A 23928-nucleotide genomic window follows, 5' to 3' on the forward strand; every position below is an offset into this window, starting at 1 on the left:
ATTCCTGGAAATGGCAATGAAAAGAGACTGGAAATTTTTGCATGTTAAAATGAGCCCTGGATTTTATGAATTTTTCACTTGTACTTTAAGACATAAGATACATGAAAAAAAAAAAGTTGGAAATTTCTCCTTTTGTTATTTTTATCATGAAACCAAGGTTGGCTTATCTGACTCATTGAATGGCCTTGGGTAACCCTATGTTTTATTTCCCTTATATTAATATATCTGAAAGTATGTTCCAGAGGACAAAGTACCATGTAAAATGAAGATATCATTGTCAGCCACGGTTCTTTCTCTAGTTAGAAAGAATGAAAGTTTGGAGTTAGTTTTGGAAGACAGTCTATCAAGGGCGTGTCCAACTCACATGCTAGGCAGGACTTCATAGCTTGTACCTACCTTCAGAGAAAGAGCCTTTCTACTTTCTTTTACTTATACTTTATTGACTTTGGAGAAAATAACTTTTAGTAAAAAAGTTATTTCCACCCGTCATTTTTGTGTGTGTGTGTGTGTGTGTACATGCATGCGGATGTCTCAAGAACTAATGTTGATACAGATTAGGTACCACATAGAGAGTATTGATAGTATACTACTAAATATATTTTGGTTGCAGCGCATGTATTTATGGCTTAAGTGTTACTATCCCTTTGATGAAAAACAAGGAAACTGAAGCTCAGATAGAGCAGGTGACATCACACAGCTATTCAGAGGCAGAGTGACTAGAGTCCAGGTTAGAAAAGTTGGTCTTGTCCTTCAACCAAGCAGAACATTCAAGGCACCATTTTATTTATATTTTCAATAAATTAGGCTGGGCACGGTGGCTCACCCCTGTAATCCCAGCACTCTGGGAGGCCGAGGTGGGTGGATGACTCGAGGTCAGAATTTTGAGACCAGCCTGGCCAACATGGTGAACCCCTGTCTCTACTAAAAATATGAAAATTAGCCAGGCGCCTGTAATCCCAGCTACTTGGGGGGCCGAGGCAGGAGAGTCACTTGAACCTGGGGGGCGGAGGTTGCAGTGAGCCAAGATTGTGCCACCGCACTCCAGCCTAGGCAACAGAGCAAGACTTCATCTCAAGAAAAATAAATAAGTAAATTAATTAATTAAAACAAAACCAATTTAAAGGTATCTAGAAAGAAAAACCATTAAAAGAAATCTCTTTTGCTACCTGCCTCAATGTTTTTCTTTGAGAAGTCAGTCGAGTTCTCTATTCACTTGCATTTGCATCTCATTCACATCTGTGTTTCCCTTGGTTCACTGAGCTTCCTACGGGCAGGCCCCAGTTAGGAGCCTCTTCTCCGAGGCTGTGATTACAGAGCAGTCTTACACCCTCCTCCTGGAGGTCAAGTGGCTCTCAGCCCCAGTCCTTCAGCTGGCGGCTCCTCCAGGGCCCTGTCCGCCCAGGCATCTGCAGCTGATAGGCTCAGGATGCGGCCAAGTCATTGATCAACAGAGAGAGCACGTTGAGAGCTATTTTAAATTAGCCTCCAGAAATAGAGCGGGGACGCTCCAACATTGAGCCACTCACAGGAAGGAAACATTATTTTTTAAAAATATGTATTTTAAGAATTTAAAAATTAAAAATAGGAAACTCAGAGATTCCGAAAATTAGAAATAGGAGAGTCAAGGAGACAAGGTTTCTTTCTTGTAATTAGATTTATATAAAAGGAATTAAAGGCATCCTATAAATTACTTAATGGATAATGAGTTCTTGACTGTCTGACTCAGAAATAGGCTTGTTTTGCAAAGATCCTTTAATCAGCTCGCTAGGAGGCCGATGTCTGGCAGGCAGCTAAAATATCATAGATGACCCGAAAGTAAACTGGAGAAACTGTGTGCTGCAGAATTATTTCCCTTAAGGTGGCCTGAAATTTTGATCAATCTCAGTCTCAAGATTGGACATGACTGATATTTTCCCCTTAAAAAATGTACGAACTATCTAGAAAGCAATGGCACAGAGGAGACACCTGGGGTCCACAGCCCTGGCTTGTCTGAAAGGCGTGGAATGGAGGGAGGTCGCCTCCTTGCAGAGTGAAAAGCCAGGCTTTCCAAATTCACCCTGCATAACTTAGCAGCTGCAAAAGAATGTGAGCGGCAAATTCTTTTATACAGTCAAAAGTGACTGCTTTCTGAAAATCTAACACTTAGAAGAGTTCTTAAATACATTTTGAAAAATGAAGTGTCATGTAAGTAAAGACCCTAAAAATAGCTTGGGATTATTTTGTAGAGTTGAACGGCACATCCTTTGGCATTTCAGGAAATACTACAGAACCTTGTTTCTTTCTTCTCGAACTTCAGTCTTGCCTTTCCTTTAAAGATGAGTCAAGCAGTGAACCTGGATATTCCTTAAATCACACGCCGTCTGGAGAGGATGGGGCACTACAAAGCAGCTCCTTCTGATGACTGAGCTGCTGGTCATCAGGCCACTAGTCCCTTTAAAGTGGGCCTCTCTCAGACAAGCATCCATAAAACAAGGCCCCACCCACTCCCTCCAGGAGGCTATGGGTCACCGTCTTTCCTAATTCTCACAGAAGGAAGTCTTAGCTGAAACAAATCTCTCAGGTGTTTTCTGTGAGTCTGGCTCTGTTTTGTTTTGTTTTTATTGATCAGAAACAGCCGCTGAGGGCAGCCCGGCCAGCACTCTTACAATTGTTTCTAGGGAAATCAGTGAACTCAAAAGCCTGCAGGTAACTCCAGGCGGACATCTTTGTTCTTTTCAGCAAGCAGCAGGATGCTTGGCACACAGAAGGCAAGGAATGCTTCCGAAAGGGGTTTTCAAGCTTGAACCTGCATCAGCCGCCCCCTGGATGGCTTGTTAAAACACAGATTGCTGGTCCTCGTTGTCAGGGTATCTGATCCAGGACCTTGGTGGTGGGGCCTAAAAGTGGGCTTTTCTTTTTCCCTCCCTCCCTGCCTCCCTCCTTCCCTCCCTCCCTCCCTCCCTCCCTCCATCCCTCCCTCCTTCCTTCCTTTCTTCCTTCTTTCCTTCCTTCCTTTCTTTTTTTTGAGACAGTGTTGCTCTTGTCATCCAGGCTAGAGTGCAGTGGCATGATCTTGGCTCATTGCAACCTCTGCCTCCTGGGTTCAAGTGATTCTCATGTCTCAGCCTCCTGAATAGCTGGGATTACAGGCGTGCACCACCATGCATGCCCGGCTAAGTTTTTTTCTATTTTTTGTAGAGATGGGGTTTCACCATGCTTTCCAGGCTGGTCTGGAACTCCTGACTTCAAATGATCCATCTGCCTCAGCCTCCCAAGTGCTGGGATTACAGGTGTGAGCCACCATGCCGGGCCGAGAGTGTGCATTCCTAACAAGCTCCCAGTGGATGCTGCCGCTGCTGGCCCAGGCACAACACTTTAAAAACCACCGGACTAAAGATCTGGGCATTTAGGCTCATGGTGTGCATCCCTGGGGCAGCTCCCAGCCTCAACCTACTTGGCAGCTGCAGGGTAACCCAGTGGCATCTGCTGGAATTTTCCTACAGATAATACTGGAATTCCCCATTCAGAGCATTATTCCTTTAGCTTAGACTTTGGTTCTTATTAAAATGCAAATATTCCTTGGAGGAGGATCAGGAGCTCATTCAACAAACATTTGTCCAGTATATTCTGCATACCAGGCACTGAACTGAACCCTGGGGATTCAAAAATAATAGGCAAAGTCTATCAGATACCTGAGGCAAACCCTATAGGAGTTTACACTGTGGGGAGGCAGATGGAGAAATCATTATTTACAGTTCTTGTGAATTAAGGAATAATGATACCTATTTAAAAATAATGACCAGGCAGTATTAAAGATGGGCTGTAGGAGAGGGTGTCAAAAGGGAAAGGACGAAGGAGGGGGCGCTGTTCCGGATGCAGGCTGTGAGCAGGGCCTGCGGGAGGGTGGCTCAGCTGAACCTTCCTGGCAAGCTCATATCCTTTTCCAGGAGGTGGCTTAGAAAGGCAGGAAGTTTCTAAATGCCTGAGGAGGAAGAGGAGAGGGCCTGCCAGAGAAATAATCGGGGGCAACTGCTCCCAAACATTGCCTAGGTTCTGCACTGGAAGGAGCTAATTAGGGTGGAATTGTTTGGGACATTGGAAATAAAACCAAAAAAGTCAAAAGAAGTGAAAGAAATGGAAGCTAAAACACACCGGTGAGAGAGACTTACACAAAACTGGAAAATAATGTGGGCAGAGACCCTGTTCCCAGTGCAGCCTAGAAACTTCCGGGAAAGGCTAAGGGTGCCCTGCATATAATGGGGCAATGCTGTTATACATGGAATCTTGATGGAAATTTTCCTAATTTCCAGAATTATGAAACGTCTGGAGGTGCCCTCTCCAGACAGTATTAACAGGGGCCCCTCTGGGCAGATGAACTTGAAATGCCACCCCTTCCTCTCTGCTCATCCACGGCACTGTGAATGGAAAAGCAGCTGCATTTCCACCGTGCCCTCAGGGAAGCAGGCTCCCATCGGTGCTACCAGAGTATTCCGCCCCTGCTTCCCACCCAGGGTGACTGTTGGCCCCAGAGGTGTTCCCTTCACTTTTGGGTGAACAGCAGCTGGAGGAAGAAAGTGGGCTTAAGGTTTTTGCAGTGACACTTGGAAAAACCTCTCTGAGGCTCCCTTTGGTTGCAAAATAAAGGTGGTGTGAGAAGTGAAGCCTCCTCTAGATAAGAGGTCCAGGTACCCCTATGCAGTCAGACCATTGATCTCTAGGTACCTCCCTGCTCTCAGACTCTGTGGCTGGAGCAGATCTACACCAGGTCTAATCCTGATCATCATACGGAACTATCGTAGAGAGAGAGGAAGCCTGAAAGTAGATTTTGTTAATACAGATTGGTATAGTAACTTTTAAAAATCACAGAATATTTTTATATTTCCACTATAATCTGTCTTTCATGGCAGCAACCATGTACATACAGGCAGGAACTATTATCGACATTTAGATGAAGAAGGTGGGTCTCAAAGAAATGGACTTGCCCAAGGTTATGTGACGAGATACTTTAGCAAAGTGAAGGCTGGAAGCTAGTTCTTAGGACTTTCTACCACTCCCGGAAGTTCTGTTGACCAATAGAAGAAATGCAAAAGCCCTTGAGACAGCACCGTCAGTAGCAATAGAATGTGAGCTACTTAGATAATTCTGAATTTTTGAGTGGGAAAAAAAAGCAGGTGAGATCAATTTTAATATTTAACCCAATATATTAAAAATATTAATTCAGTATGTAATAACTATGAAACAATATTAATAAGATATTTTCACATTCTTTTTTTCTTACAAGGCATGTATTTTTGAATTCAGTGTGTATTTTCTACTTAGAGCACATCTGAATTTGGATGCTAAATTTTCATTGGCAGTACTCCATCTGTATGTAGGTTTCATAAAATTTAAAATTAAAAAAGTAAATTTATATACTCAACTTGGTCTAATCACACTAAAAAGTTTTCCAATGACTAAATCAAGGGTGAGTTTTTAAAATTTAAATTCATTAAGAATAAATAAAAATTTAAAATTTAGTTTCTCAGTTGCACTAGCCGCATTTCAGGTGCTTGATTGATATGTTGCCAGTGATTTCTGCCTTGAACAGCACAGTCTAACGCATGCCCCTTCCCCTCAGCAACTGGCAGCCTGGTAAGTTCAATATTCTATTACGTCTAAATGTTGGCATATCTCTCAGTCCTATCTCTTGATGGCCATGCTGAAATGTGGTCTAGCCCATCCTTACTCTCCATTGCTCTTCTCTTTGGTGGACCCATCTAACCTAGCTCAAGTGGCTCTCTCCCTTTTCCCCACATCTGCCTGCCTGTACCCACTCCTTGGTACAGGTGCCTATGCTAACAGTAGCCATATAGCTTTTTGGAAAGGAACAGAGAGTAAGCTGGGAGAAAGAGTGGATTCATGAGAAGCTATGATAACAGTATGTTGTACCTGTGATATAATGCACACCTCTTTCCTTCTGAAACATCTTTGCTGTACAAGTGACTCTGGCCATCAGAAAGCTTGGGTACACCTGCTCTTTTTTGTTGTTTTTTTTTTTTTGAGACAGAGGCTCTCTGTGTTGCCCAGGCTAGAGTGCAGTGGCGCAAGCTCAATGCAACCTCCACCTCCACCTCCTAGGTTCAAGCAATTCTCATGCCTCAGCCTCCCAAGTAGCTGGGATTACAGGCGTGTGCCAGGCTAATTTTTGTATTTTTAGTAGAGACAGGGTTTCGCCATGTTGGCCAGGCTGGTATGAAACTCCTGGCCTTAAGTGATCTGCCCATCTTGGCCTCCCAAAGTGCTGGGATGACAGGTGTGAGCCACTGCACCCAGCCTACTCCACTTTTTAAAATTAATTAATTAATTTCTAAAAAAAAAAACAGGATCCATGTGCAGAATGTGCAGGTGTGTCACATAGGTATATGTGTGCCCTGGTGGTTTGCTGCACCTATTGACCTGTCCTCTAAGTTCCCTCCCCTCACCCCCCAAACCCCCAACAGGCTCTCGTATGTGATGTTCCCCTCTCTGTGTCCATGTGTTCACAATGTTTAACTTCTACTTATGAGTAAGAACATGCAGTATTTGGTTTTCTGTTCCTGTGTTAGTTTGCTGAGGATGATAGCTTCCAGCTTTATCCATGTCCCTGCAAAGGACATGATCTCATTCTGCTGCATAGTATTCCATGTTGTATATGTACCACATTTTCTTTATCCAGTCTATTATTGATGGGCATTTGGGTTGATTTCATGTCTTTGCTATTGTAAATAGTGCTGTAATGAACATAGGCGTGCATGTGTCTTTACAGTAGAATGATTTATATTCCTTTGGGTATGTATACCCAGTAATGAGATTGTTGGGTCAAATGGTGTTTCTGGTTCTAGATCCTTGAGGAATCACCATACTGTCTTCCATAATGGTTGAACTAATTTACATTCCCACCAACAGTGTAAAAGCATGCCTATTTCTCCACAGCCTTGCCAGCATCTATTGTTTCCTGACTTTTTAATAATCACCATTCTGACTGGCATGAGATGGTATCTCACTGTGGTTTTGATTTGCATTTCTCTGATGATCAGTGATGTGGAGCTTTTTTTCATGTTTGTTGGCTGCGTAAATGTCTTCTTTTGAGAAGTGTCTGTTCATATCCATTGCCCTTTTCATATCCTTTGCATGTTCATATCACTTTTTAATGGGATTGTTTGTTTTTTTCTTGTAAATTTGTTTAAGTTCCTTGTAAATTCTGGATATTAGACCTTTGTCAAATGGGTAGATTGCAAAAATATTCTCCCATTCTGTAGGTTGCCCGTTCACTCTGATGATAGTTTCTTTCGCTGTGCAGAAACTCTTTAGTTTAATTAGATCCCATTTGTCAATTTTGGCTTTTGTTGCCATTGCTTTTGGTGTTTCTGTCATGAAGTCTTTGCGCATGCCTATGTCCTGAATGGTATTGCCTAGGTTTTCTTCTAGGGTTTTTTATGGTTTGGGTTTTAAATTTAAGTCTTTAATCCATCTTGAGTTGTATAAGGTGTAAGGAAGGCCATCCCTGCTTTTAAAAGCAAGTTTATCTTAAAGACAAACAGGGCGTGATCTCACTTAGAGGTTTTAAGTGTTCTCACAACTAAAAAATGCTAAGTATGCGTATGTTAATTAGCTCAATTTAGCTATTCCACAATGCATACATATTTCAAAATATCATTTGTACATAATAATCCTATACAGTTTTTGTCAATTCAAATAAATACTTAATTTTAAGCAAGTGTATCTTGGTAGAGTCTGATCATCTGAATTCTGGTGGGATTTTCATAGTAAGTTGAAATGGGAATTCTCCCAGGGGGAAAAAAATATATTTCTTCCAGGGGGAATGAAAAAGGCTTCTTACCTATAAGTATGAATGAAAATGTACAGCATTCACTGAACTGCATTGGAAGCATAGCTCCTGGAGAACTTTTAGGAACATCTGAGTAATTACTCTTGCCATCTATGCAACAGTACCTATGTTTACCTCTTTCTTTTCCTCCATGGGAGCCCTTGGGAGAGACTGCTGCCTTTGAGGTTGAGCATCTACCTTGGGGCCTGGTACTGAGGACTTGGGGACTCTATGTAATATTTTTCAAACACTAAGTGTGTTCAGCCCATCATTTGAAATATCCTTGTCATTGGTGCCTCATCTCCCTTGATGCAGACAGAAATATGTCCTTGTCCTTTGCTTTCCTCATCCTTTGTTCTCCGTGGGAGCCAGAGGTGCAGGTTGAGGTAATAAAGATACAAGTCCAGGCTGGTCTATGAAACCCAACCCATATTAAATTTGGTTATTAAACTCATCTTCTTAAGCTCCCTAGCTTAAGCTAGCTGATATTAGCTTCTGTGAACAGAACGTTGCCAAACAGACATGCAGGAGCCTGCCTGGATCCCTCAAATATTTTATAATTGCAGTTTGCTATGTGTCATAGCTTTCAAGATTGCCAACTTCCTTAAATGCACATGCAATTATAACTCATGCAAACACTTTTATTAAAATGTAAAAGAATTATTGGGATGAAGTAGCAATTCCCACCAGTCCCAAGAGATGTCCTGCTTAAATAAATGTTCCATCATCAGATAAGCTTGAGACACCATTGAGGCTTCTCCCTTATAAGGGACCCATCAGGCACAGCAGCCAAGAAAAGCCCTTTTGCAGGCCAGACGCAGTGGCTCATGTCTGTTGTCTCAACATTTTGGGAGGCCAAGGTGGGTGGATCACCTGAGGTGAGGAGTTTGAAAACAGCCTGGCCAACATGGTGAAACCCCGCCTCTACTAAAAATACAAAAATTATCTGGGCATGGTGGTGGGCACCAGTAATCCCAGCTACTCGGGAAGCTGAGGCAGGAGAATCACTTGAACTCAGGCAGAGGTTGCAGTGACCCAAGATCACACCACTGCACTCCAGCCTGGGCAACAAGAGTAAAACTCCATCTCAAAAAAAAGAAAAAAATTAAAAAATTAAAAAAGCCCTAATGCAAGGAAGCTCGTCTGGCTTGGTTTACCCAGATTTAAATAAACTTAATTGATTTGGGGACATACTTTTTAAGGGAACACTTGTGAACCACTTAAAAATTATTGGGCCGGGCACGGTGGCTCACACCTGTAATCCCAGCACTTTTGGAAGGTTGAGGTGGGCGGATCACCTGAGGTCAAGAGTTCGAAACCAGCCTGGTCAACATGGTGAAACTATGAAACCCTGTCTCTACTAAAAATACAAAAATTAGCCAGGCATGGTGTCAGACACCTGTAGTCTCAGCTACTCAGGAGGCTGAGGAACAACAACCGCTTGAACCCAGGAGGCAGAGGTTGCAGTGAACCGAGTTCGTGCTATTGCACTCCAGCCTGGGTGACAGAGTCCAGCCTGGGTGACAGAGAAAGACTCTATTTCAAAAAAAAAAAAAAAAAATTATTGCTCTCTGAACTTATTTGGTACCTGCCAATTTAAAATAATCTACTTCCAGTCTTCATTAAGTTCTTCTTAGGTATAAATTTTTTTAGAAAGACATCAAGGCTCAGCAAGTATGTAAGGTCATTTGTGGCATATCCTATTTATGAAAATAATCAACTTCTGGACTTTAGTCCTTTATTCATGCTTGTTCCAGTAACTGGAATTCAATGTTTAATGATTTCATAACCCTTGAAAAAGTTAAAAGAAACCGAAGGTGCTTATTTTAGACATCTGAACTTACTGACTATATTTTTGTTGTAGCCATGTGTTTTAACTCCAGCATTCCATACTACAGAGCGTTTTTAGATAATGACTCAGTTAAAAACTGAACTCAACTAAAACTAATTTACATTCCTGCACTTAGTCATCAGTTAAATTGGTCAATAAATATTTCTTGAGGGTCTAATATACGCCATAGACGAAGGCACTGGGAATACAGAAATGAAAACTACAAAGAATAGTCTTTGCCCTGTGAATGCTTGCAGTGTAAATAGGAAGATAAACATTAGGTAAGTCATGGTGGAGAGGAAGTATTAAGATACCTGAGAAAAACTATCAAGAGGATCCTACCTACCCATCTCCAAGTCCACATCTCTGTAAACTAGGAAGAACATAAAGAAGAAAGAGCCCACACTTCATCCAAAATGACAATATCTTTATTACATAGGAGGGACACATCCCAAATAATTGTTTATAGCATTCCCAACAATAAAATCAATGGCCTAAATGTGAAATTAATTGGAAGCCACAGTCCTAATACACTGTTTTGGCGATTAAGCACATTAGATGGGATTGTTTCAGAAGGCCTAATTATTGTGTCTGCCACACTCATCTGTTTGAGTCATTCCTAACTTTTGGACTGCTGCCTAGACAATTCTGCAATACGGTTTCCGTTGCATATTCTTTTTTTTCTTTAATGCATAATGTTTCTCACTATACTCAAAGCTCAAAGCTCTAAACTGTGCTTTTGCAAATTCAAGATAAGAGTTCAATAGTTCATTGAATTGTTGATTGCACTGAGTTTGTGTAAAGGTTAATATTTCATTTCTGTTTTGCAGGTTTATCATTTAAAAGTGCCTGTGTGAAGTCACTTTTGCTGGAAACTGCAGCTTGGGAGCTTTCTTTGTATTCACATCCCGCTCTTCTGTCAAGTACACTTTACCCTGACCTCATGAGTGGATAAAGATACCTCAGTTGTCTGACTTTGCCAATTGCTTAATTTCAGAATTTAAAAAGGGGGAAGAAAAACATCCTGCTAAAATATGAACATCTGAGTGTCTTATTTTCCAAGATCGTCAATAGCTGTGAGCATCAGCATTAAATATTCTCCCAAGGAGTGCCATGATATTGAAGTCACTTTATTAATAACAGGTGTATCTGCAAAACAGTCAAGAGACTCGGACGTTGAAAGCCAGAGATGACACTGAGAGTGCTTTTATTGCGGCCCACCATCTTCAAGTGGGACATATTGATTGATGAGTGATTGCCTGTCCATACACTCTCTCATCATCCTGTTCCCTGGATTGGACTTCACTAAGCAATTTATCACTCACCTTCAGACTTACATGTGGGAGTTTTCACAACAGTAGTTTTGGAGTCATTAGAACTTGGATTGATTTCATCATTTAACAGAAACAAACAGCCCAAATTACTTTATCACCATGGCTTTGAACGTTGCCCCAGTCAGAGATACAAAATGGCTGACATTAGAAGTCTGCAGACAGTTTCAAAGAGGAACATGCTCACGCTCTGATGAAGAATGCAAATTTGCTCATCCCCCCAAAAGTTGTCAGGTTGAAAATGGAAGAGTAATTGCCTGCTTTGATTCCCTAAAGGTAAGAGAATGCGTTTTACGTGTCATTTCAATACCACATTGGACTTGCAAACAGAAGGCTTTTCATTGCACTTTTACAGAAGTTTAAAAATTGCTTTTAGATTCTATTTTCTTGTTTGTGGTGACTGTTGGGAGATTTTTCACTCAAATTTTTTCATATCAGGCATATATAAATTTTTTACATACCCATGTTTAAATTAAAAATACATGATGATGTATTTCTGGTCTGGCATGACATTCATGTACCCAAGAGTTTTAAATCAAAGTCTGGCTTGTGACAACTGAAGATAAATATTTTATCAACATTTGATCTTCTGGAGGTTATATAAAGGTGAAGAAATTGAATGTGTCACTTTTAAGTGCCAGTTATTCTGGCTTAGCTCTCGAAGAGTTTTCTATTCTTATGGCTCTTTTTTTTTTTTTCCCTTGACCGAGTACTTCCTAAAACTCTTCTTTGAAAATGAGTCATGGCTAACAGAAATTATTCAGTACATATTCAATACTCAATACTTGAGAATCTACTTCATGTGAGTTATATGACAAAAGAAACTAAAGTGATTCAGATGGCACCCTTGATGAGCTTACTGTCTGGCAGGGAAAATATAGCATATCAGCAAGTATCTACAATGCGAGAAGAAGGGGACACATGCCTTGTGGGAGGGACAGACAGTAAAAACATTTCTATGGAGCCCATAGAAGAGAGCTGGTTTCCAACAGACTGTTTTAAGAAATGTTTTTGGAGATTCAAGGCATCTGAGTCATATACTGAGTTGGGTGGAGTTAGGAGGATGGAGAGAATTTAATGAAAGATCTAGAAGGGCATGAGTTAACCCATAATGCTGTAGGGTGTATTCAGCCCTAACATTATGAATCTGAGATTGTCTAGGGCAGTCCTAGAGGCATAATAATATTGTTTCCAGGAATAAGTAAGGCGCATAGGTTAAAAGAGCTCAGTGTTTACAACTCTGCAAGACTTCAGCAAGTTTACCAAACAGTTAAGAAAATTGTTTATCAGTGTTCTTGACATTTGATTTGAGAAATTATAGAGCTGTTAGTTAACAAAATAGTGACCCTAGCCTATTCTTGGGTGTTAAAGAGACTGAGTTGTCCTTTGGGAGAATTTTGTCTTAAGTAAAAAATCATGTCTTGTAAGACATAAGTCAAAATTTATAATTCTTGTAAGGCTTCAAACTATATATTTCAGTTTTAATGTATCTTAAAGGGAAAATTTGTCAATCCACTCAAAGCAGGAAAATGTATTTCTGACCCAACAAAAGTCTTTTAAGGGTAAAATTTTGACAAATTAGATCTGTAATCTACATCAATACCTACTCCTATTTTATTCCTTTTTATCATAAAAGGTTTATTAGACTAGACTTTAAAATGATGAATTGTTTTGCCTAAAATGGAAATGAATAGATGGATAAATCACAATTCATATAAACTATAACAGTACAAGCATGGTTATATATTAGTATTTATTTTGCCTTTAGTCAAAAAAGTAAAACAAGTCTGTGTTTGCCTCTATGATTATCAGCAATAGAAACATTCACTATGAAAAAGCAGTGTAGGCCGGGCACGGTGGCTCAAACACCTGTAATCCCAGCACTCTGGGAGGCTTAGGTGGGCAGATCACGAGGTCAGGGGTTTGAGACCAGCCTGGCCAGCATGGTGAAACCCTATCTCTCCTAAAAATACAAAAAAATTAGCAGGGCATGGTGGTGCACGCCTGTAATCCCAGCTACTCGAGAGGCTGAGGCAGGAGAATCACTTGAACCCAGGAGGCGGAGGTTGCAGTGAGCCAAGACTGCACCACTGCACTCCAGCCTGGGTGATAGAGCGAGACTTCCTCAAAAAAAAAAAAAAAAAAAGCGGTGTAGATTTAAAACTAGATCATAAAAGCTTCAAGATATGAAAACAGGTCAGTGATGATAAATTAATTTTTCAGGTCATCCCCAATTTTTCCATCTTATTAATCCAAGCCTTCTCCAGTTGGATATTTAATATTAAACATCACAATTTTTGCCAGACTTTTAAAAACCTTATATGCTTTAATGTAATTAGAGAAATATGGGGAAAATAATTCCTGACTTATTAAGGCCAAGTATTTTGTGACTATCAACTGAGCCAACAATACCTAGATCCTTGTTATTCATCACATCACTTTGGATTCATGAGGAACAATTGTTTGAGGAATCCAGTCCCCAGAATAAAGGGTCATGAATCATTTGTTCAGCATAAAAACATGAGCCAAGTTGTGAGAATGTTGAACACCATTCAAGTAAAAAAGGGCTTTAAAAATCATTTTCAGAAGTGCCTGGTGGAGCCTTTTTGAGGTGTTGAAGCATAGTTACACAGTGCCTCAAGTTATCAGTTCCCTTGCAGAACTGTAAAATTTCAGGTTATTTGAGTGCAACATTATACATTTTTAAAACTGTCCAACTGAAAAGAATGTGAAAACGGCCCACAGGCACAGGAGTAAAATAGACCTGAGTCTAAATACCTGCTCAACCACTTCCCAGCCTTGGGTGTGTCATTTATGACTTCTTGATTTGGTTTCCTCATCAGTAAAAGGAGGATATTCAGCAGAGAAACTGGCTGAAGTAAGCACAGTCTGCAGCAACACGCCGGCAGATTTACCTTACAAGGTTCTTGTAAGGTAAAAAATAGTAACTAAAAAGAAAAATAATACAATGATAATTGTGAAGCTGTTTAACTTTATTTCATAATAGATTTAAAAAAGACAGTGTTGCTCAGTGTGCAGCAGAGAGAACCAGTGTGCAATACAGAGAAGCAGCAAGGGCTTTGAAATCAGAAGGACCAGGGCTTGACTAAGCCTGGCTGGGACGTAGGCAAGCTTCATCACTTGGGACGAGTTATTTTACCTCGTTGGCTTCAGTTTTCTCTTATATAAAATCGATATAATTCCCACTTCATAAGGTTACTTCAAAGACTACTGACCTGTGGCATCCCACATGGTTAGCCCAGGACCGAACAAGTTAGGACCTGGCAATATTAGTTTCTTTCCCTTCGTAATAAAGCATCTGAGGATAGCCACTGATTTTGATGACTAGCTTTAAAGGCAAGATCTTGTGCCCAACTCTTAACAAGTCCAAACTTTTAAGAATTAGCTGTGTGAATGATAGTACCTCAATTATACAAATTAGTCAGGACGAGAAAAACGATTTGGGGGACACAGTATTTTTGTTATTTATTACAAGATATTTTGTGCAAACCCTGTGGACAATTTATTTATAACCACGAAAGGAATCTATGTTGGCCTATCAGTATGAGGACAAGTCAATCTGAGTCTTTTTTTATTGTTGTTATAGGTTATTTACAAATATGAGTAAACTTTTCCATAAGTATGTACTAAATTTGTTGGTGGAAAGTAATTTGCTGAGTTCTTTGGCTTGAGAATTATACATGTATAAATGCATTTGTAGAAGACATTTTGGAAAATATAGCACAGTTCTTACTGTGAAATTTGTGCGTTATTCACATATCTTGTTGCATTTTATGTAAAACACTGAGCATACAAGTGGCTGTGATTTTTTTGGAAGTTTCAGTATTATTATGAACAGTAGACATTGTTTAACGATTTTTCTGGAAGGCCAGGTCACATTCCAGAATGCTGTGTTCCACGAGTTAGGTTAACTTGACAAAATGCAAACTGTTTTATGAGCAATCATCTCCCTTGGAGCAGAGGCCTTGACCACGTTAACCGTGTCTCTGATGCTTTTATAATCCATGAAACACTTTCCCTCACGCTAAAATGTTTGAGATTTTTGTTTCCAGATTCTTTTTCCTGTGATTGATAGGAATTAATCTGAACCATTTGGCAAATTGAACATCAGGAAGGGAGTGCATAAATTAATTTTAATGCTTATTAAGACTAAAAGTGTCAGTATTTACCACTTTTAGGAAGTATTTATTTGCTTAAACATTTGAATTCACACTCGGCTTTAAAAAGGGACACAATTTTAAAAATAGGATTGCTAATTTTGGTTGAAAACCCTCAGAGTATGGGGGAAAATTGTTTAGACAATTTTTAGAAATTTTAGAAATGTCTAAATTTCTAAATTTAGACATAATCTTTTGTAATAAAAATTCAAGTACAGTGAGATCCTTTTTAACACCTGCATCAGATGATGTCACTGCTCTGTTCAGGATCTTCCAGTGGCTTCTCACCACACTCAGAGTAAAGAGCAACACTGCAAAGGCTGCCTAGGCCCTACGAGATCTGCTTCCCCCTCCCGCCACCTGACTTCATTTCTATCGCCACCACTCCCTCCAACCCACTCCAGCCACACATCTTTGCTCTCCCCTGAATATGCCAAGCAGGCTTTGCCTTAGGGCATCTGCACTTGCTCTTTCCTCTGTTTGGAATACTCTTGCCTCAGCCACACAAACAGCATGTTTCCTGGTTTCCTTAAGGTTTCCGATTAAAAATGCCAACTTGTGAATGAACCCTTTCTGCGAACTTATTTCAAATAGTAATGCTGCCATTGCTGCGATCCCATTTCCTTCTCACCTGGCTTTACTGCTCCCCCTAACACCAGCATTTGATATGAGAGATGCTTACTTGTTTATTGGTTTATTATCTGTCTCCCTCCTCCACTCTGCTAGAACATAAGCTCTATGTGGATAGGGACCGTGTCTGTTGTGATCACTCTTGTATTCCTGTAACCTAGAACAGTGTCTCATACATAATAGATGCTCAACAAATATTTGTTGAATTGCGTGTTCTCCATGTTCATCAGGAAAGTTTTCAAGCCTCTCAGATAGGGCTGCTGGATTTGATTGTACAGGGGTGCACTGCACTCTAGGGGTGCCTTTCTCATCAGTCTATGTGATTGACAACCCCTGGAGTTGTGCAGTGGACAACCTGTACAGCCATGCGCTATTGCCCTGGTGTCAGTATCTCAGTAGATTTCAAAATCAGGGAGTTCTGTGTAGGAATTTCAAGACTCTGGAAGTATAATACAACATTGACAAATTTTCAAGTAAATAATTTGATTTCCTTTTCAGGGTAATTCAAGCTGCATATGATGCAGAAACTACTTTTTTTCTACCCTCCTTGTCTGTCTAAATTTCAAAGATGTCAAGTGTAAGTTGCTCATTTACCTATGGGATGCTGTCTGTAATTTAGCTGATGGCAGTATGTAATTTGCCAAGACTTTTATTGCTGCTGGGCTCCTTAATAGCAGTGAATTATTTGCAGAAATTGTTTGAGTATTTTCTAAGTTATTAATTTTGGCCTGATTTGCAAATATAATCTCAGACAAATTGTTTATTATCAATAGTAATCATTGTAGTAACATAGAGCCTACTATATGCCAGGTACTTGTCATGCATTATCTATTCCAAGAACTCTGTCAGGTAAACATGATTAAATCACCCTTATAGATGTGGATACAGGTTCAAAAATTTAAGTAACTCACTTGTGACTACCAAACTCATGAATGGTGGAGAAGGGGCCTCACTCCAGGTAAGTGTGGCTCCTAGCCAGCACTATCCATTCCCTTCTCGTAACTGCTCTTACTGAATAAATCACTGATGTGGTTAATTCCAAAATTCTTACTAGCTTAATAATATTCATGTTTAACAAGATTAACATGTTGAGGTCCAAAAAAAAAAAAAAAAAAATTCTAGGCCAAGTGCAGTGGCTCACATCTGTAGTCCCAGCACTTTGGGAGGCAAAGGCAAGAGGATTCCTTGAGCCTGGGAGATCAAGACCAGCCTGGGCAACATAGTGAGACCCCATCTCTACAGACAAATTTTAAAAATTAGCCAGTTCTGGTGGCATGCACTTGTGATTCCAGCTACTTGGGAGGCTGGGGCAGGAGGATTGCTTGAGCCCAGGAGGTTGAGGTTGTAGTGAGCCATGATTGCACCACTGTACTCCAGCCTGGGGGACACAGCAAGACTTCATCTCAAGAAAAAAAAAAAAAAATCAAAAACCATTCTAAAATAGAAGCTCCCAGGAGTAAACCTGTTTAGATAGCAGAAATTTCAATCTTTAAAAGACAGAGACGCTACAAGAGAAAGTAAGGCATATGTTGTATTTGTTTCTGTTTTTGTCTGTATATAAATATTATACCATCACCTACTAAATCTCTGTAACAAAAATGGTTTTTGTCCAAGGCATTGTTGGTGTGTGTGTGCGCCCATGTGATTCTGAAATGCATAAGTCAGTTTTATAATGTAACAGAGTGCAGGCAGGTTCATGCTTAAAGATTCTTGGACCCACCAATTGTACTTCCTGAAAACAAGCCCATCTCTCTTTCATTTGGCTTCAGCTGTTCTGGGTATATCAACCACTTCCCCTGTGCACCCTCTCTGGACACTATTCAGACTTCATGTCATAGTTTACTCCTGGAAATCCATGCCCAGTGAGAGCCCAGAAATCCCATCTGAAAGATGGGATTGTCTTACTTATTGTGCCCCAGCACCTAGCGTGGCATCTGGCACAGAGCAGAAGTGCAGTCATCCCCAGAGAATGCAGACATGAACAAAGAAACCCTTACAACTTTTCCAGATGGACCTAGTGCCGCTCTATCAGTGATCCCCAGACCAAAACCTTCCTTTTATGTCGTTCGCCATTTCCTTTAACATCTCCGTTTCATTTTGCAGGTTTGGTCATTTGAGGAGAATTCTCTCCTGCTACTTTTTGCCTGTGTTGTTTTCCTAGTTCTTTCACCACGCTCGCCGCCCTTCCTACTTTCCCTCTAATGCCACCTCTTCCTCCCCTTGCTTCCTCAGTGTGGATGCTCCCCAAGACTTAGGATCAGCCTTTCCTAGTTTAGGTTCAGTCATCAGCTCTGAAAGGTTAACTGCTTTCATGCATTCATTTCCCACCTGTGTGCCAATGAATTCCAAATCTGGGTGTGTGCCCTCGCTTGCCACCACCATGGCTGCAACTACCTACTGAACATCCCCATCTGAATGGTCCATTGTCACCTCCGGTGCCACACCTCTAAATCCAAACTCTTGCCTTCCTACTACAATCCACTCCCACCCATGGGTGCCTTGTTCCCCGGGCACAAAGCCTGACCACTATGGCCCCAACTCTTGGTCCTTTCTCTTTTGTTGTTGTTTTTCAGGTTGTAGGGAAGTATACCTTTAAGAATTAATCAAAACTAAGAAATCTTTACCCAGAAAAGTATCCACACTCACAGACTATTTCAAACAATCTGCAGGGGTTCATGTTTGCTTCTAAAAATTGTCTATATATTGCAAGTTAAGAAATCTTCATCTTAAGAGAAGTCTGAAACATTTAAGAAGGCCTGAGGATCATTAAAAAAAAATCTTTGGGTTACTTTACAAATTTGCCCAGAGTCAAGAGTAGCACCAAATTCCTCCCAATACCCAAGATGTTCTGTTCTAAGGAAGGAGAAACATGCAGCTTTCAGGATAAAAGCAGAACTGTGACTCCCTAAGAGCAGGTGGAATCAGTTTCAGTGCCTTGAGTGAGCAAAGGAGTGAGGATTTTCGGGGCATCAGGCACCTCCAAATGTCTCACTTAGGGATGGCACATATGCACCATAGAGAAAGCCCTTTATCTGGAGAGAGAAAGTCCCTTTCCTGGAGACAGCATCCTCCAGTAAGATGCCTACATTCTAGCCCAGTTTACAATTTAGAGTTAGACAAGATCATCTCTGTTTCAGTTTCCTAGGGCTGTCACAACAAAGCACCACAAACCGTGTGGTTTAAAACACCTGAAATGTGTTCTGTCTCAGATCTGGAGGTCAGAAGTCCAAAATCAAAGTGCTCTTGGTCCTTTCTTTGTTGTTGTTGTTTTCCAGGTTGTAGGGCAGTATAATATCTTTAAGGGCCACGGTCCCTCTGAAGCCCCTGGGATTGGGGAAGTTGGGGGAGAGGGGTGGAAACCAGTTCTTGCCTCTTTTGGCTTTTGGTAGCGCTGTGTGTTCCTTGGCTCATGGCAGCATCACTCCAATCTCTACCTGCCTCTTCAGATGGCCATCTTCCTGTGTGTCTCCCTTCACATCATCTTCCTGGTGTTTGAGTCTGTGGTCAAATTTCTCCTTCTTATAAGGACATCAGTTATATTGGGTTAAGGCCCTGCCCTTCTTTGGTATGACCTTATCTTAAATTATATCTGCAACTACCCTATTTCCAAATAAAGTCACATTCTGAGGAACTGGGGGTTAGGACTCCAACATATATTTTGGGGGAACACAATTCAACCCATTAAAATAATATATACACCTAGAAAACATCAGAAATTCAACACTGTAGTCTAATTCAATTCTAATTATTGAATTTGGCAAGAGAGAGGAGGTTTGCAAAACTCCAGAGGGTCTTTGGTACTGAATTGAAGAAGGAGTGATGACAAACTGGTGTTCCATGATTACAACATTCTTTGGTTAAAACATGTAAAAATAATTCATGGAGAAAAATAGCAACACCTATTTTCACCTATAAATGAATGGAGTACAGTATCAATGTTTATTTTAATTGTATTTTTTAATAATTAGGTTTATTACTCATTTTGCTTTGGGCAGTGATGCTGACTTTTGTTAGTCGGTGTATCAGTTCTTATGAAACCATTTATTATTAAGGTTTAAGGAGAAAGAAATATTTATCATGTTACAGGATTTGTATAATATTCTATTCTTTCTAAAAATGAAAATAGCATTTTGTCAGTACCCTTCTTTCAGTCAAACTTTTGTTTATATTTTAGGATTTTAAAAAATGACACAATAGGAAGCAAAGATTTAAAATAAAAAGCCCTGGCCTGGGAATCTGCATCTGAGCCCTGGTTTTGTCACATATAACTTTATATCATTTCACCTCTCTGGGATCCCAGTGTCTCACTAGCAAATATTCTTTAGCTCACTCATTCATTCATTCATTCTCTCATTAACTAAACAAAAGGGGGCAAATAAAAAGGAACCAGGAAGGTGATATGAACAAATGACTCAGCTCTCCGTGTTGAAGAGATGCAGGAATTGCTGGAGACAGCAGAAAATTAACTGAGGATCTCATGACCCCTTTAATGACAGCAGCTGCCACTCAGCAATAGACAGCTGTTGCCTGCCTTGTGATAATCTGAATAATTGTTAAACAGAAACAAATTCAAATTCTGATGTGATGTTTCCCAATTTCTGAATCTTGGCAATCAATTAAAATCTTTTTAAACCTTGGAGTCCAAATAAAACACATCTTCAGAATGGATTCAGCCAGTAGACTGCCATATTTAACCTCTGAAATAAACAAATACATATTGATCAGGTGCTCCTAAACACTGGGAATATAACAGCATACGTTGCTTCTTCCATCAGTAGAGATCATTGAGGGCACAGTGAATTTATCAACTGCTCTTAATCGTCCTTGAAAGACTGTATTCACACTGATTTGGTGATTCACTCTCATCTGGTTTTCCTCTCACCTCATTGGCCACTCTTCTGTCTCCCTTCCTGAATCTTTTTCCTTCCGACCTCTAAATACTGGACTCTCTCCAGACTTAGTCCTTGAACATCTTCTCTACACATCCATGGTGGCACCGTACTCTACTTAGAACTCACCAAACACGTTCTTGCCTTAAAGCCTTTGTACTTGCTGGAGCAACCACCAGAACCCTTGGCCTGCCACATGTCTTTAGCCAATCCAACGACCATAGACATTTCTAGATGCTGAATATTTCTTAATTTCTATCTCAGCCCTGATTTCTCTCCTTAACTCTAGTCTTAGGTATTCAACTGCTTACCTGACATATCTACTTGGATATTTATTTAATGACATATCAGATTTAATGTGTCCACTAACAACTTTTCAACCTACTGTTCTCTTTGGACCTATTCTCAGTAATGGTACAATTCCTTGGGTGGATCAGATCAAACACCTTGAAACCCACCTTCATTCTCCTCTTGTCGTTGCTGCCATATCCAATCCATTATAAGTCCTGTTCGCTCTGTCTTCAAAACAGATCCTAGAGCACTTTTCATCACTTCTATCACGGCCACCCCAGTCCAAACCACCATCGTGTTTCATATGGACTATTATAGTAGCCTACTAGCTCTCATTTCTGTACTCTAGCACTCAGCGATCCTTTTAAAACATAAGTCACAGCATGTCAATCTCTTGCTCAAAATCTTCCAGTAGTTTCCATTTCATTTATGAAATTCAAAATCCCTTAAGGCCCTATGTGGTCTGGCACCTGTTGCATTTCTGGCCCCACAGATTAGCCACCTGCCCCCCCGCACCCCACACTGTGCTCCAGCCACACTGGCCTGTGTATTCTTCAGGGCCTTGGCACTGGCTGTTCCCTCCACCTGGAATGCTCTTCTTCCAGAGAACTGCAAGCCTCAGTTCTTCATGTTAGTCTGGTCTTTGCTTAAATGTCACGTTTGCTCACAAAAGCACCCCTGGAATTATCTTTATGTGACGCTGTCTATCTACTGTGTCTCTCCATTTTCTGTTTTCTCCACTAAATGTAAGGCTGGGAGGCAGGGACTGTGTTGTTGTATCCCTGTGCCTGGCAGCTACTGGCTGTACACCCATACTTGCTAGTGAAGAAATGTATCCTTATATCCTAAATTTTTAGATTCTAACTGTTCCAATAAAATTCAAATCGCTTTTCTGGCTGCCTATTACTCAGTTTTTCCCATTAATGTACGAACAGAAAAACATCAATGCTAAAGGCTTTGTACAAAGAAGGCTCTTTGGTTTACAACTCAAAAGGTGTTGCAGGCTCACTCACATGTATAGCTGTCCTAAAAGCAGGTCACATGGAGACTTGCTCACAAGTGTCAGCTAGAGCTATTAAAATTCATGGATTGGCTTGTTGGGAAACTTCACCGTTCCCAAAAACTTGGCCCTAGACTGATGCTGGTGTTTGATAAAATTTTCATTAGTCTGCTGTGAAATAAGGACACTGAAATATGTTTTTCTCATGAAGGTAAATTCATTCAATTTAAAGGCTGCTTATTTAAGTTGATATATATTGTGGGGTACATAGTGATGTTTTGATGCATGTAATATATAGTGATCAGATCGGGGCAATTATCATATACATCAAACATTTATCATTTCATTGTGTTGGGACATTCAATATTCCAGCCATTTGAAACTATAATTTATATATTATTGTTAACTACAGTCATCCTACAGTGATATAGAACACTAGAACTTATTCCTCCGATCTAGCTGTAATTTTCTACAAAACGTTGTGTTTTATTCCAAGATTGTTTTCTTCTTATTCTTCTGATTATGTTTATTTCTATTTATTTATTTATTTATTTATTTATTTATTTATTTATTTTTGAGACAGAATTTCACTCTTGTTGCCTAGGCTGGAGTGTAGTGGCATGATCTCGGCTCACTGCAACCTCTGCCTCCTGGGTTCAAGCAATTCTCCTGCCTCAGCCTCCAGAGTCGCTGGGATTATAGGTGCCTGCCACCAGGCCTGGCTAATTTTCTGTATTTTTTTTTTTTTTTTTTTTTTTTTTTTAGTAGAGATGGGGTTTCACGATGTTGATCAGGTTGGTCTCCAACTCCTGACCTCAAACAATCCACTCGCCTCGGCCTCCCAAAATGCTAGGATTACAGCCGTGAGCCACCACGCCCGGCCTATGTTTATTTCTTTTATAAAATGATTGTCTTAGTAGGTGAGTCTTGTTCTTTTTCCATAATGCCTTTACTTGGCAAAAAGAAAAAATAAACGGGCAACTCTATGTCAGTTTCTCGCTCTTTTTTATTATATATTACTGCTTCATAAAATTCAAAGGCAGGGATCTATCTGTCCATACTACTTGGACTGAAATCCACACCAGCAGACTCACTCATTTGAGTCATACACACTGGAAGAGTTTTGTCATAAGAAGGTCACTGTGAAATTCACATGTTACCTGAGAGGACCCAAGAAGTTCCTCAAGCCATTTTCTGTTAGCAAATGAGGACAGCTTGATCCATCAAATAAGCTAATATCCATTTGAGGGTGGGGAAGGAAAGAGCCCAATCAGAAACCTCGAAACCTAGAATGGCTTTGTTTCAGTGCATATAATCAAGTCCGCAAGAAGCCGAGAGAAGCCAGCAGAAAATGCCAAGGTCTAAACAAACGCCAGCAGGCATGCCCCTGGGACTGGGGAGACCAGGTTTGTTCTGCAGGAGCTAGATCAATGATGAACTTCACCTATTTCACAATTTTTCCATTAACTGACCCTGCTAATACTAAATAGCACATTCTTTCCACTTGGTTTGATTCAATTTCCTATGGCTCAAAGATTATAGTCCAGTGTATATTAGTCTTTCTCAGCACCATCATGACCAAGAAGAATAAAACTGATACTCCTAGGACAAATCCTCCCCTGAGCACTGACCTTTGGGGTTCAGGGAATGAGTAGATATTGACAAATTATTTGTGATCAAACTTACCTAAGCCATCCTGCCTGACCAAACAGCATTTTGGGGCTAAGACTGATGAGACCATTTTCTTATGCCTGAGGTTGTACTCACACAATATTAAGCTCTGTAGAACATGATATATTGCCAGGGGAAGGAGAAAAAGAAAATGACTGAGAGGCCATAACCTAGTTAAAGCAAAACAGAATGGCTAGATTGAACTTCAGGGATGTTTATATTTCATTTAGATTATTATCATCTCAATGGAGCATTTCTTATTTTTAAAAAATATATAATGTG

General features: G+C 40.3%; 1 protein-coding gene across 19 annotated transcripts in view; it reads left to right on the forward strand.

Moving 5' to 3' along the window:
* Positions 1-23928, forward strand: part of MBNL2 (muscleblind like splicing regulator 2) — a 173766-nt gene that overhangs the window by 42820 nt on the left and 107018 nt on the right. For 15 of the 19 annotated variants that reach the window (XM_055245077.2, XM_055245081.2, XM_055245072.2 and 12 more), the window contains exon 2: positions 10487-11263. In XM_055245077.2, coding sequence (XP_055101052.1) covers positions 11090-11263 — 174 coding nt within the window. In that variant the 5' untranslated portion in view covers positions 10487-11089. Of the gene's footprint in view, positions 1-10484; positions 11264-23928 lie in introns of those variants that run through there. The other 4 variants (XM_055245075.2, XM_055245078.2, XM_063618996.1 and 1 more) reach the window with 1 other exon arrangement.

Source organism: Symphalangus syndactylus, chromosome 15 (assembly GCF_028878055.3).
Source record: "Symphalangus syndactylus isolate Jambi chromosome 15, NHGRI_mSymSyn1-v2.1_pri, whole genome shotgun sequence".
NCBI lineage: Eukaryota > Metazoa > Chordata > Mammalia > Primates > Hylobatidae > Symphalangus > Symphalangus syndactylus.